Below are 14,920 nucleotides of genomic sequence, written 5' to 3' on the forward strand. Positions count from 1 at the left end.
AGTAATTGAAGTTAAGGAAGTATTTGTCATGTACATACAATTAACATTGATCAAAAATTGACAAAGTCAAAAAGCCCAAAAGTAGTTGTGGTGGATTCGAGGGAAGAGGTCCCTCAACCAATAACAGTTGGTTGTATTCATATGAAAGTCATATTGGGTTGAAGCTAAGTTTTATGGAAGTATTTGTCATATAAAGTCAACAGAAATTCATAAACAATAGCCAAAGTAAAAAAAGAAAAATGCAATTGCTGTAGCTTGTACAGACAGTTAGTTTTATTCATATGGGGTGAAAGCTATTGATGTTTAAAGGAAGCGTTTTTAATTTAAAGTCCATTCAATATCATAGAAAATAGCCAAAGTGAAAAGAAAATGTATTTGCCGTAGATTGTACAGTCAAGGTCCCTGAAATAATAAAAGTTGGTTTTATTCATGAAAGTCCTTAGGGGTAGAAGCTATTGAAGTTTTAAGCAAATATTTTTTTTACGTATAATAAAATTACATTCATTGAAAATAGCCAAAGTGAAAAAAATAAAATACAGAAGTAATTGCCATAGATTGTACAGACATAACAGTTGGTAGTATTCATGAAAGTCCTATGGGGTGGAAGCTATTGACGTTTTTTGGAAGTATTTATCTGTAAAGGGAATTAAAATAAATTGATCAAGTAAAAAAAAAAGCTAAACAAATTGACCTGGATTCGAGAGACGAGGTCGATGAACAATGTCCAATCGATTTGGGAGCAATATGTAATGTGTTTGAGAAGCTACATTGAAAGTGTTTTATTAACATGCCAAAGTAGGCGTTGCAGTTTTAAGACAGTCCCTTAACCCCTCAGCTAAGAAGAGCAATGTTTCAGCTGCATTTGAACTCCAAAAACAAAATACGACACCGAATTTCAAAAACAAGGGGTGTAACTTGTTCAGCTGATTCAGAATATGTCATTTATATCAATCTTGCACGCTCCGTTTAAGAGGTATTAACGAGTAAATTCCGAATCTTTAATATAAATCTTAAGTACACCGCACTGTCTCTTTTAGTAATGTCGCAAGTGACACAGGCGCGTTTGGATTCCTGGACATGATCAATGCTTTCTTTGTGCGTTGTTGTTTTGCATTATAGCCACGCTAAAAACTATTGTTGTTGTTGGATTCAGATTTAAAAAAATACCAGCCTTCAGTCAGTTTGCAGCATCAGCAGCAGCAGCTACCATGTAGCAGTACCCAGAAGTGAACAAAGCAACCCGGAAGCGCTGAACCAATTGGAGGCAGGCAGAAAGAACATCAACATTTTATAGAGCAAGACAAAATCTGCAATCGTGACATCAGGTCTGTGTGCAATTATTTTATGTTATTTGTAAATGGGTATTTCTGGAAGTCGATAAACCGCAAATGTATGCATTGTACAGATATATATGCATTGCCCCTCGGTTCGTCAAAAAAAGTTGCAATGTTGAATGCATTTTGGTTAAGATTGGCATAACGTATTTTAGAATATCTGTCAGCGTGCTGTTGTGACCTTTACGCATCGATGATGTTGATTTATTAAAATATTTAGGTGCAAAGCTCGAGAATCGTACATATTTCCGTGTTATTTTGCAAGGCATGGTTGTTGTAGGAAGTGTCCGTTTTTTTAAGAGGTGGGGAGGCCGGGCTATTCAAACCTGCAAATTGTCGTAAACAAACATTCATGTTTTGACATAAACACACCTTTGTGTTAGGCGGTCTCCTTTTAGGAGCAAAAGAAGATGGTCCTAATATTGGGGTCTGCAGAATATGGCGTCCCGCCTTATAAAAATGAGTCAGGCTGCCATTTTTGTTTCTCTTTTGTCTGGAATTTTTTAAATAAAACTGTCTGAGAATGTCTGAGTGGTATCGGATCGGATGGTCACATCGCCAAATTATGTCACTGAATTCCAGAAAGGTCGAAGGGCACACGTGTAAGCCTAACAAAAGTCTAGACTTCCAAAGGAAACATGTTATGAGGGAAAAGTCGCCCAAAATACCCTACATAACTCATATTTTACTGGAAAATAATTTTGGTAAGAAATAATTAATACAACGATGACATTTAGCCTATTCTGATTTCAGACCAAAAATGTGAGTTCAGCCATCTTTAGGCAAATTAAATAAACATTTGGGAGTGGGATAAAGAATATTGAGGGTAGGCCTATCGAAAATGACTGACAGGTGTGAACAGTGAAAGTTTTGATCTTTGACTGCATTCTTGTCATGTCTTGTATGATAGGCCTTTATTTTACTATGTACTTTGAACTGAACATAATAGATTTTTATACCAAAATACTAGCCATAATTATGAAAATGTATTATTGTGACTGAATACCACAATATAATTATTATATTCTATTAATACTTTATTATTGGCATGTCATATTTAGTAGAAGGATTACTTTTATATAATATAAAAATGGAATAACTTTAGTTATCACATAAAATACACACAACAACAGGCAAATTCACACATAGTCACAACAATTAATTTCCATAGCCATATGGTACAAAACTGCTCTTTTGGTGTTGAGAGGTGGACCCGAGTCTGCTTCCTATTCATTTTATTGTACTTTTTTCACTCTACTACTGTACTTTACTCCGATTTTAAGAAACAATGTTTCTTAATGTTCAGGTAGGCATCCCTACTTCAGAAATCAAAGGAAAATATGAGGCATGCTCAAAAACAAAGAGTTACAGGAATCCCAAAGTAGATGGACAGATAAACTGACACTGTTTTAATCTAAGTAGTTTTAATAACATCCCTCAACTCCCAATACATTGAAAATGCTTTGTATATTTGTAATTGGAAATTGATAGAATACTGCAGTAAAATGTGTGTTTCTGTCTCAGGATGGCTGAGCCTCGATTCAACAACCCCTACTTCTGGCCTCCGCCTCCTTCCATGCCTGGCCAGGTAAGGACATCTTCCTTTTTTCTGTCCTTCCATCTAGGCTGACATTATGCATATGCATCTCATTGTTTTCTCAGAAGTGTTTCAATCTAAGAATGTCCATATAGGTAAACTTCCATGAGTATAAGAGCTAAACAACAAAAGTAGGCAACAAAAGTAGGACTATAATGGGATTATCTTTAGCTTGATGGTTGATACACTGGAGCTGTTTTCTGTTGAGCATGACCGGTTAACCCTTTCAGCTGGATAACCTGGTACTCATCAACAAGATCAAGGAGCAGCTGATGGCTGAGAAGATCCGACCCCTGCACCTGCCGACCAATTCAGCCCCTTCCCAGCAAACCCTGCTGGTGGCCTCCTCCCCCTTGGACGGGGGGCAGCACAGCATGCTCATGCCCAAGCCCCAGCCCCAGCAGGGCCAGCATCACCCCCAGGGCTCGGTCCAGCAGCCCGACATCGCCCTGCATGCCCGCCCAGCCTCCAGCTCTGTACCAGGTAGGTACTGTAACAGTGTTTGCGGTCTGCTGTCTGCTCACCACATGGGTGCACACTGGAGATACCACTTGGCTCTGGTGATGCTCGAGACCTGTTCAATGGTGCGTCTCAATTGTCTGAAGTGGCTTCCCTTCCGCATCTCCTCTGCATTGATTTCCGAACGCATAGATGAAAGTCATATGGTGGATGCCTACCAGTCCAGTTTTTAATCATTCCCATTGTATTATAGAGCATTGTAAGATTTCAGGATGGATGTTGAGTAGAAATTGGTGCTATTTATAAAGTGATTTTCTCATTTGTCCCTCAGTTAGATCAGTTAATTTTATTACCTTCAATCTCGATGATGCAGACGTGAATATGGATGACAAGTCAGCAGTGAAGGCCAAAGGACTGTGGGATGAGTGGCACATGCGACAGATCGTAGAGCAGCCCTCTAGAGTCAACCATCGGTCAGGTAATAACCACACCCCCTTTCTCATGGGAAACATACATGTACAATCATCAATTAAAACATTCAACAGCAGTGTAGTACACGGCAAAGGATGAGACAAGAGCCCAAAAATATTTCAGTGTAACACGGTCCCTTATTAGTTTGCGTAAAAGCTCAGTCTTTCAGCAAGCTAAATCGCTAACTTTTTGCATGGCTTATCATTTGTAAGTCTTCATGTGCCCATACACAGGTCTGGCCCCTATGTCCCGGCCGGACGGCCACAGCATTTCGGAAGCCCTCACCCCCACCACCCCCACCTCCAGCAGCCAGAACCGACTGGGAGGGACCCCATCGGTCAACATCATCTCTGGGCTGGCCAGCAGCCCTGGCATGGAACAGATAAAGAGCGGGGGCCTGGCCGGACTCCTCGGCCCACCACCCAAGACTCCCCGTGGGCGGAAGAAGATCAAAGCGGAGAGTGGAGGGCCTCTGCTGGTGGTGCCCTACCCCATCATGGCCTCTGGTGCCGACCAGGGCTGTATCACCTTCCCTGCCAAAGAGGGCAAAACCTACAGGTATGGTTACTTCAACAACAAACAAAAAAGTTTTAGTTTCGCTTAGTTTAATGTCTTATCTCTTAAATAATCACCCATTTCAATGGTTTTTGACCTACTTGAGATATGTAGTTAAGTTATATGCACATATCAGTAACACTTTACTTTAAGGGGGTACATACAGTACATAAGGCATTCAGTCATGACACCTTATTAAGTGCCTTATTGAGTGTTGCAGTATCATTCATAAAACAACCTTCGTTCGTGACAAAAGATTTGACCCTGTCCCATTTGTATGTATCCCTCCACCCAGATGCAAAGTGTGTCCGCTCACCTTCATGTCAAAGTCAGAGATGCAGATCCACTCCAAGTCCCACACGGAGGCCAAGCCTCACAAGTGTCCCCACTGCTCCAAGTCCTTTGCCAACGCATCCTACCTGGCCCAGCACCTCCGCATCCACCTGGGCATCAAGCCCTACCACTGCTCCTACTGCGAGAACTCCTTCCGCCAGCTCTCGCACCTGCAACAGCACACCAGGTCAGTTGAGTTCACCTTCATGGAATAGAAAGGGATGGAGGGAAAGAAGTCGTCCACCACAATCCACACCATTTGAAAATGTGTCTGTTGCTTCATAATGACATTGACAACATAACAAATATATTTTAAACCGGAGCATTCCATTGATGTATTGCTGGAATGTACAGTAGCTTTCCATCAGTGACACTGACATTGGGTAGGAATATGAAATGTATGATACAGTGAATGTATCCATTATTTTATAACTGTCATAAATACAGTATGTTTACACCATATTCTTTTACATGTTATTTTGTAATTACATTATATTTTCTGCTGTAATTGCTCAATAAACCGTAATATTTCAGTTCATTCTCTCTAACATGAATCTATCGTCCTCTGTATGTGTCTTAGAATCCACACTGGTGACAGACCCTATAAATGTGCGGCCCCTGGATGTGAAAAGGCCTTTACCCAGCTCTCTAACCTCCAGGTCAGTACTAGCTACATCATAACAGGAATAATAATCCTTTACAGTCCATCTCCCAGTCCTGAATGGCACCGAGCCGATTGATAATGTTAAGGCCGAGGCTGTGGATCCGTTGGTAACCACCCTGTCCTGCCCCCCTGGATCCCTTTCCCCCAGAGCTTCAAGATCTTTACCTCTACTTGATGCACACATTTTTGTGATCGTGAATGATAAATTCTGTTTTACCGCTGAAATGTCCATGCAGCATCTGCATACCAACCATTTGATCTTAATCAGTTTCATGGGGATATGAATTTAGATCTTCTTGAGTTATACAGTGTTGTTTCGAAGTAGCCTACAAGGCTGTTTTGAATAATGTACAGTGAGCGAATTTTAGAGCAGACGGTGTTAACAAACTGTAGCATAGCCTACCTGTGTTTAGTTTCAATCGAAGCACATATTTTGCCTAGTGGCGCACACTGTTGAGTTTGGGCCACATGAGAAAAATGTGACCATTAGCACAATCATCCTAAAAAAAGAAATTAGGTTGTGTTTTTTGGCTTACAGTAATGTTATACTATGCTATTATATTCGGTTCTGTTATTAAGCAATAAGGCACAAGAGGCAGTGCTGTATCATGAATACAGTCACAGGTAAATGCCATTGTTCAGCCCAACGCGATACAGCACTGCCTCGTGTGCCTTATTTGCTTTGATAAAACTGTTACCAACATCTTAAAATAACAAGGTATTACATATTTTAATTAAAACTTTATTTTGATAAGTCAATTCATACAATTTCATTCTTCCACCAGAAGATATAGTCCGGACAAAAGTCTGGTTATTTTGGGCATGTTGCTACAGATGCGACCCAGGTATTAATTATTTTTGCATAGTTGCTATGCCTAGGCAAAAGGACTGGTCGTCCATTCTAAACAAAATGGTTGCTATGCAAGCTGGATACATAACGTTCTTGTCACTTAGCCAACTTCAGCTAACTCAGTCACGTCAAACATTGAACCTGGAATGACAGTACACTAGCTGCATTTTTGTTTGTTGTAGCTTTTTCTCTATTTGCATTTACTTGGATGTCCATGATAATGACATTGATGAGTGAATACGACTGGCTCAGAAAAAGTTGTCTTGTGTCGCTTGGGCACCGTTCACTCTAGGTATGGTACTACAGAGATCAAAATTCTAAAGTGAAACTTTCTTTCCGAGGTCGGACAGGCAGACAGCGAGGCTTATATTAACCCCCACTGTAACTAAATACTAGGCTGGAAGCAAGGGTAAATAATGTGCGAGTTGAGATAAATACAAGAGATGATTCGGACAGCAGCATGAACATGATATTCTTATGGAGGCGTAGTCATACTTTTCAGAAGGAACTGTTAGCAGGCATAGCTGTGTCTGTGACGGCCAATATAGCACGGCTTGGAACGCCGCTTGTCCAATCAGCATCCAGGATCCAAACAACCAGTTTATAATGTAGAATACTATCATTATGTGATCTTCCAGACATTGATTCAGCTTTGATCTAACTTTATTAAACGAGCACCATTCGCCAGAGTAGCCTGTTCTCTATGAGTAGAGAGTAGAGCAGAGACTGCGTAAAGTAGGGAATCCCGCACAAATGCTTAGAAGCTCAGGGACCTTTAGCTGTCGGGAAGAGGGGTCCAGAAAAGTTGGGATCCGCAGTCACTTCGTAATGTTAAAGGTGCTACATGTAACAATTCAACCTGAAATTAGCCCTAAATGGCAATGGTATACTGCAGAATTAAAGGAATAAGATTCCAGGAGAGAAGAATATAGGTATTTTTAAGCCGTATTATTCAAAAAGAATGTATAACAAGAGACCTAAATTGGATATCATTGCTGAACATGTCGAGCAACATTGTCAACTCAACCATACAATACCTTTACTGGGATGCTCTGAATGATAGTTATCCTGTAATGAGTGACTGGGTTGCTCTTACCTCTTCTCTCTCGCTCTATGTAGTCCCACCAGAGGCAGCACAACAAGGACAAGCCGTACAAATGTCCCAACTGCTACCGTGCCTACTCAGATTCAGCATCGTTACAGATCCACCTGTCTGCGCACGCCATCAAAAATGCTAAGGCGTACTGCTGCAGTATGTGTGGCCGGGCATACACCTCAGTGAGTATCCTATCCCACTATTCAGTATTAGGTGTTAGTAGTAGTAGTAGTGTCAGCAAATACAAGGCATTACTATGGTCCTGGTCAATTATAGTGTCTGTGAACATTTGCTCAAGCTGGACATTATGATAATTAAGCACGATTATGCTCACCACATGTAGAAATAATCTACAGTGGTCAAAGAAGATTGAATATTAACTGAATCAGTTTCAGTTGCTTCCTGACTTTTACAAAAACCTGCATGCACGAGTCATGACTGCATTTTGGAAGCAGGGTTGCCAACCTGTTCCTGTGATTACGCTTTTGTGTCGGGAAAACAAACCGGTTTTGATCGTCCATTTTGTGTCTTTGCAGGAGACCTACCTTATGAAGCACATGTCCAAACACACAGTAGTGGAGCACCTAGTGAGCCACCAGTCCCCTCAGAGGACAGAGTCCCCCAGTATCCCAATACGCATCTCCCTCATCTGAGTTCAGCATTACTGTATGTTGTTGTATTATTTTTCTATATAAGGCTGAAGTTTAGGGGCCCTGCACATAAGGCCATCGACACAAGGCCTACATATGCATCACATGACACCTGACATTAATTTACAAACCTTTGTTCAATTTTTACACAGATTGGGTCGGTTTAAATGAAAATGAGCATAGCGCATTCTTTGCAAAGGTTTATGTCAATGGGGAAAAATGTCGGATCATGTCTGGTGTCGGATACAACTGAGCGTTATGCAAACGGTCTAATGCATTGGCTCTTAACATTTTAATGTTACGGAACAATTATTCCATTAAATGGGTTTCTAAAATGTCAGTCAATATTTTCCCTTATACCGAAACTAAATGGATTAATATTTTCTGGGTGTGTTCTGGCGACATCCAAAGATAATCTTAAAGCACTTTCAGGCCTTGTGGTTTTGGATCCAAATGGTTTTCTACCTTTTCCGATGGAAATTCAAAAAGATTGCTTGAGGCAGCTAAGAGTATTGACTGTGTCTAATCAAAAGTCTGATCTTTTTTTTTATTTTAAGCAAAGTTTACAGGGTCAGACATTAAAATCAGCATTTTAGCGAAAAGCAATTGGAACTATGTGGACAACTCGATTGTAAGGTTGTTTCTCTTGGAGGAATGGTGAAACAAAGTGCACCAAAATGTTAAAAACATTCATGAATGTTTACTGTTTCGTCAAGATCAGTTCAATTGTTATGGTTAATGGAATCAAGATCATATGGGTTATATGATCAGACACTAATTAAATCAACAGAACTTCTCACCTATGTGAGCCTAGTCAAGATTCATTGGGAAAGCAAGCTAACATTAGCTAGTGCGCAAGCTTTTTGGCTTTACTTGGCACTGCCCTCAATAAGCCTACACAAAGCTGTCAAGATAAGCATTACAAATGTTATAAACAGTCATGTCAACTTTTGTCAAGTAACTTCCGATGGTAATCATAACACAAGCTGTTGTTAGCAAAGGTGCTAGTAAAGGAGAGGAATGCTTTGTGTCATGATAGTTCTAAGTCACAACAGCTGATGTTGACAAGTTGGTAATGTGGTTAGGTCTATGTTACTAGAGTAGAACATGACACATTTCTATTCTGAATATATTTAGAGAAAATATAGTAAACATACATTTATTGGAGGTGAAATGTTTTGTATTTTTATTGACTTCTATGTTGTTATACTCTCACTGGTGTCACATTACACTTCACAATCATATCACCAAGTCAGGTTAAAGCTATTTCCCAGCCTGGTTACAGAGGACTGTGCTGCTTTATTGAAAAAAGTCAATAACATAGTTTAAACATGACATTGATATTTGAAAGTGCACATTTGGACCAAATAGTTAGCCAATATTAACCCTAATCCCACTACATTCAGGATAGTTTTATCTTGATTTGTGAAACTAATTCTCAACAGGTTTACATTTTAATGTGCAGTCAGTATGAGTTTGTTCAAACCATATAACTTCATATGTTTCTTTCATCATGGTATACACACAGTATTGTTGTATTTTTACTGTAATTTTACCTTCTAGTTGCTCTGGATGGTACTAGTAGCCTGTATTCTTCAGGTTACTTAGGACACGGTGCTAAGGCTAGATGTTTATTTGAGATGGAACTGAGAATATTGTTAAATACATTTATAGTATGTTTAAAAAAAAATACAATTCAAGCCACTGGCCTGGAAATAAACATTTATGGCAACAAAAGACCCTGCCACTTCAATTTACTCTCTTCCGAGAAAAAAATTGGGCAATGTACATGTTGCTGTACTGTAAAACATTATCATTTTTCATAACTGTTTTGGGTTAGGGTTTTGTACAGGTATGTTTATGTATGAACTTACTGTAATGATTTGTCTTTCTGAATATTGATACTTTTTATTAATATTCATGTTTTATATCAGTTATTTACATATAAGCCTTAACAATTTTATCATTGAACTACCATTTTATTTCCATATTCTGTATTGTGTTCCTCAGTATTGGGTCTTGTAAACATTTTTATTTTTCCCGATGAAATATCCAAACTCTAATCTGTATATGAATTAACTGTTAACCCATATTCTCTATGAAAAGATAGTGTCGATTTATTACACCTTTTCTTGTCTTGCTTTGTGATTTAATATAAAGTTTCTAGACAACTTAATATGCACACACAAGACTGAGAAGTAAAACTAAGAATATCAATGTTGAATAAAAAACGACCTTTACCTTGTTTAATAAACAGACTGTTATAAACACACTTAAAATTGTACTGCATAACTTTGATGAATAATTTAAAACCAAACAACAATTTGGTATTCTCCATTCAATATTTATCAACAATATGATTGTTTGACCTTTTCTTCCTAGATATGCCCTGGGGTTTATTCACTAGTAGGAACCAAAAAGAAGCAAACAGCTAAAACGGGGAGCAACTAATCTGAACTTGTCCAATAAGAAACACCCCTTTTTGTTGACAAAACATTTCCCATTGCCAAATGTTTTACTACTGTTTGGCACTTATAATTATACCCCAGGTGCGCTAAAACTAAACAATGGAATCAGATACACATGGGAAGATTCAATGACCTTTATTTATGAAAATACACGTTTTTACCTAAAAAGTCACAGGTTATTATTTCACTCAACATTTCAAAAAAATTGTCTCAGATTAATATGATTGTACGTAGTATGCATTATTTGTAGATTGTTATTCACTCTCAGTTTAGCAGCAGGACAGAGCATTACACTTTATCATTACAGGCATGTTGAAGACATGGATACCATATTATCACACCATATTATTTGATGGACATTTCTTGCTTCATCAATCTCTAAAGGCTAAAGTGAATGCTTGTATGTTGTCAGTGATTGAATAAAGGTTCAAATTCTAATTTTATAGAACATTGCTAAATTAAGCGATCCCTTTGTGGTTAAAAGGATTCTACTAAAACATCTGAGTCATCACCACCCTAAATCTGTAGCGAAAAACTAATGTGATCAAATGCTGTATATACATTGAAAATGGTATTTTCCAAGCCTACCAAGCAGTCACTAACCTCTACAAGATATTGTCACTCCCACAAAAGTGGCATAAAACAATAAGCAGTTCTCTCTTTTTAACGGTACTGTACCTAAAAAATCCTGACCTTTTTAACGGGCATGCAAGTGGTTCCCATTCAACGCAAAACCAACTATTTTAAGGCTTACCATTACAAAAAGAGATGCACAGTACTGCATTGCCCACTATATAAAACAGTATTTTAGTTTAGAACGTAATATGACCACAGTTATAGTATAGCCTACACCAGAGTACAGGCTTGAGAATCCAGAATATAGTGGTTTGGGTGATAATTGAAGGACTGCTAATAACGGCCATTTGAAAGTCAGCATTCTGTTCCTTAGCATTTAGCCTACTACACACATACACGGAGTATACCAAACATTAGGAACACCCTTTTGCCCTCAAAACAGCCTCAATTTGTCAGGGCATGGACTCTACAAGGTGTTGAAAGCGTTCCACAGGGATGCTGGCACATGTTGACTCCATTGCTTCCCACAGTTGTGTTAAGTTGGCTGGATGTCCTTTGGGTGGTGGACAATTCACATGGGAAACTGTTGAGCATGAAAAACCCAGCAGCGTTGGAGTTCTTGACATGAACTGGTGCGCCTGGCTAGGACTGTGGCGGTCATGACATTTTGTCAGCCTGTTATTGTCATGCAAAAGACTGCCGGTCTCACTGTAATTGAACGTTAATTAACATAAACATGTTTAGCATCTCCAAACCTCCACGCATACAAGCCAATGATGCACGCCTTTGGAACATCTACATAAAAAAATATATATAATATATCTATTTAATATACACCATCACAATAAATCCATTATTTATTTTAGGCAGGTCTAAAGAAACATGATATGAAGAAAATGTATTTCAGAAGAACAGAATACGAGTTGGCCTACCGTATGTTATCTGGCTATGTGCCATGCCAAAGGCTGTATGCTTGTTCATTTAGCAGACAAGATATGCTTATAAGTCCTGTGCCATTATTTTATATTATATGATTTTATAGTAAGAAGAATATAATTGAACTTTGCTGAATAAAATAGAAAGGATATTTTTCCCATTATGGAGCGAGTATGTGCGCATAAGAAGTGTTGAGCATAAAAGTGACACTAGATTTAGAGTTATTTGGCAACTTTAGTTGTGAGTGATACAAACCTTAGAATGTCTTAGAAATCAAAAGATATATCGGCTGCATGATGCGACTATAGGCTATTGTTGATTTGAGAAAGTAGAAAAAAAAGCTTGTGCTCTGTTCCTTGCCTCAGGCTGCACAGCTGTTCTCTCATCATGTGATCATCTTTTCACCCATCAGACTATTCTCAATTTAATCTTGTCTTTACTAATATGTAACATTTGTTTCGATTTAGAATGGTCCATTATCAAATGGGCAAGAACAGGGGCAAGACAAAAAAAGACATGTCATGTTATTCCGTATGCACTGGAATAATACAATAAAATGTTATTGGTCACATACACATATTTAGCAGACGTTATTGCGGGTGTAGCGGAATGCTTGTGTTCCTAGCTCCAACAGTGCAGTAGTATCTAACAATTCACAACAATACACACATCTAAAAGTAAAAGAATGGAATTAAAAAATATGAATATTAGGATGAGCAATGTGGGAGTGGCATTGACTAGAAAACAGTATATACAGTGGGGGAAAAAAGTATTTAGTCAGCCATCAATTGTGCAAGTTCTCCCACTTAAAAAGATGAGAGAGGCCTGTAATTTTCATCATAGGTACACGTCAACTATGACAGACAAAATGATAAATTTTTTTTCCAGAAAATCACATTGTAGGATTTTTTATGAATTTATTTGCAAATTATGGTGGAAAATAAGTATTTGGTCAATAACAAAAGTTTCTCAATACTTTGTTATATACCCTTTGTTGGCAATGACACAGGTCAAACGTTTTCTGTAAGTCTTCACAAGGTTTTCACACACTGTTGCTGGTATTTTGGCCCATTCCTCCATGCAGATCTCCTCTAGAGCAGTGATGTTTTGGGGCTGTCGCTGGGCCACATGGACTTTCAACTCCCTCCAAAGATTTTCTATGGGGTTGAGATCTGGAGACTGGCTAGGCCACTCCAGGACCTTGAAATGCTTCTTACGAAGCCACTCCTTTGTTGCCCGGGTGGTGTGTTTGGGATCATTGTCATGCTGAAAGACCCAGCCACGTTTCATCTTCAATGCCCTTGCTGATGGAAGGAGGTTTTCACTCAAAATCTCACGATACATGGCCCCATTCATTCTTTCCTTTACACGGATCAGTCGTCCTGGTCCCTTTGCAGAAAAACAGCCCCAAAGCATGATGTTTCCACCCCCATGCTTCACAGTAGGTATGGTGCTCTTTGGATGCAACTCAGCATTCTTTGTCCTCCAAACACGACGAGTTGAGTTTTTACCAAAAAGTTATATTTTGGTTTCATCTGACCATATGACATTCTCCCAATCCTCTTCTGGATCATCCAAATGCACTCTAGCAAACTTCAGACAGGCCTGGACATGTACTGGCTTAAGCAGGGGGACACGTCTGGCACTGCAGGATTTGAGTCCCTGGCGGCATAGTGTGTTACTGATGGTAGGTTTGTTACTTTGGTCCCAGCTCTCTGCAGGTCATTCACTAGGTCCCCCCGTGTGGTTCTGGGTTTTTGCTCACCGTTCTTGTGATCATTTTGACCCCACGGGGTGAGCTCTTGCGTGGAGCCCCAGATCGAGGGAGATTATCAGTGGTCTTGTATGTCTTCCATTTCCTAATAATTGCTCCCACAGTTGATTTCTTCAAACCAAGCTGCTTACCTATTGCAGATTCAGTCTTCCCAGCCTGGTGCAGGTCTACAATTTTGTTTCTGGTGTCCTTTGACAGCTCTTTGGTCTTGGCCATAGTGGAGTTTGGAGTGTGACTGTTTGAGGTTGTGGACAGGTGTCTTTTATACTGATAACAAGTTCAAACAGGTGCCATTAATACAGGTAACGAGTGGAGGACAGAGGAGCCTCTTAAAGAAGAAGTTACAGGTCTGTGAGAGCCAGAAATCTTGCTTGTTTGTAGGTGACCAAATACTTATTTTCCACCATAATTTGCAAATAAATTCATTAAAAATCCTACAATGTGATTTTCAATTTGTCTGTCATAGTTGACGTGAAAATTACAGGCCTCTCTCATCTTTTTAAGTGGGAGAACATGCACAATTGGTGGCTGACTAAATACTATTTTTCCCCACTGTACATATGAAATTAGAAAAACAATATGTAAACATTATTAAAGTGACCAGTGATTCTATGTCTATGTACATAGGGCAGCAGCCTCTAAGATGCAGGGTTGAGTAACCGGGTGGTAGCCGGCTAGTGATGGCTAAAAAACTGTCTGATGGCCTTGAGATAGAAGCTGTTTTTCAGTCTCTCGGTCCCAGCTTTGATGCACCTGTACTGACCTCGCCTTCTGGATAATAGCGGGGTTAACAGGCCGTGGCTCAGGTGGTTGATCTTTAAGGCCTTCCTGTGACATCGGGTGCTGTAGGCAGTGGCGACCCATCATTCAGGGCAGGGTTTGTTTTGGGCCCCACATTTGTAGCTATATATATATATATATATATTTTTTAAAACTATTTTCTACATTGTAGAATTATAGTGAAGACATCAAAACTATGAAATAACACATATGGAATCATGTAGTAAACAAAAAAGTGTTAAACCAATCAAAATGTATTTTATATTTGAGATTCTTCAAATAGGCACCCTTTGCCTTGATGACAGCTTTGCACACTCTTGGCATTCTCTCAACCAGATTCAACTGGAATGTTTTTCCAACAGTCTTGAAGGAGTTCC

At 39.2% G+C, this 14,920-nt stretch overlaps 1 protein-coding gene across 5 annotated transcripts; it reads left to right on the forward strand.

Moving 5' to 3' along the window:
- Positions 1 to 814: 814 nt before the first annotated feature.
- On the forward strand, positions 815 to 10,922 carry LOC121545956 (zinc finger protein 362). Of its 5 annotated transcripts, none has more exons than XM_041856905.2 (9): positions 815 to 1,325; positions 2,859 to 2,922; positions 3,162 to 3,414; positions 3,764 to 3,868; positions 4,074 to 4,419; positions 4,712 to 4,936; positions 5,330 to 5,408; positions 7,383 to 7,541; positions 7,896 to 10,922. In XM_041856905.2, exons 2-9 carry the CDS (start codon positions 2,860 to 2,862, stop codon positions 8,010 to 8,012), a joined length of 1,347 nt encoding a protein of 448 aa, XP_041712839.1. In that variant the 5' UTR covers positions 815 to 1,325; position 2,859; the 3' UTR covers positions 8,013 to 10,922. The 5 variants fall into 5 exon arrangements, with proteins under 5 accessions (XP_041712839.1, XP_041712840.1, XP_041712838.1 ...); XM_041856906.2 differs by having other exon boundaries at positions 4,095 to 4,419; XM_041856904.2 differs by having other exon boundaries at positions 3,189 to 3,414; positions 3,722 to 3,868.
- The last annotated feature ends 3,998 nt before the right edge of the window (positions 10,923 to 14,920 follow it).

This window comes from Coregonus clupeaformis, chromosome 30, assembly GCF_020615455.1.
Source record: "Coregonus clupeaformis isolate EN_2021a chromosome 30, ASM2061545v1, whole genome shotgun sequence".
Classification (NCBI taxonomy): Eukaryota; Metazoa; Chordata; class Actinopteri; order Salmoniformes; family Salmonidae; genus Coregonus; species Coregonus clupeaformis.

Excerpts from the sequence above, each read along its gene's own strand:
- LOC121545956 (XM_041856902.2), top strand. The coding sequence starts at position 2,860 with ATGGCTGAGCCTCGATTCAACAACCCCTACTTCTGGCCTCCGCCTCCT. Across the intron at positions 2,923-3,161 it reads CTCCTTCCATGCCTGGCCAG|CTGGATAACCTGGTACTCAT; the intron begins GTAAGGACATCT and ends TAACCCTTTCAG. Across the intron at positions 7,542-7,895 it reads GTGGCCGGGCATACACCTCA|GAGACCTACCTTATGAAGCA; the intron begins GTGAGTATCCTA and ends GTGTCTTTGCAG.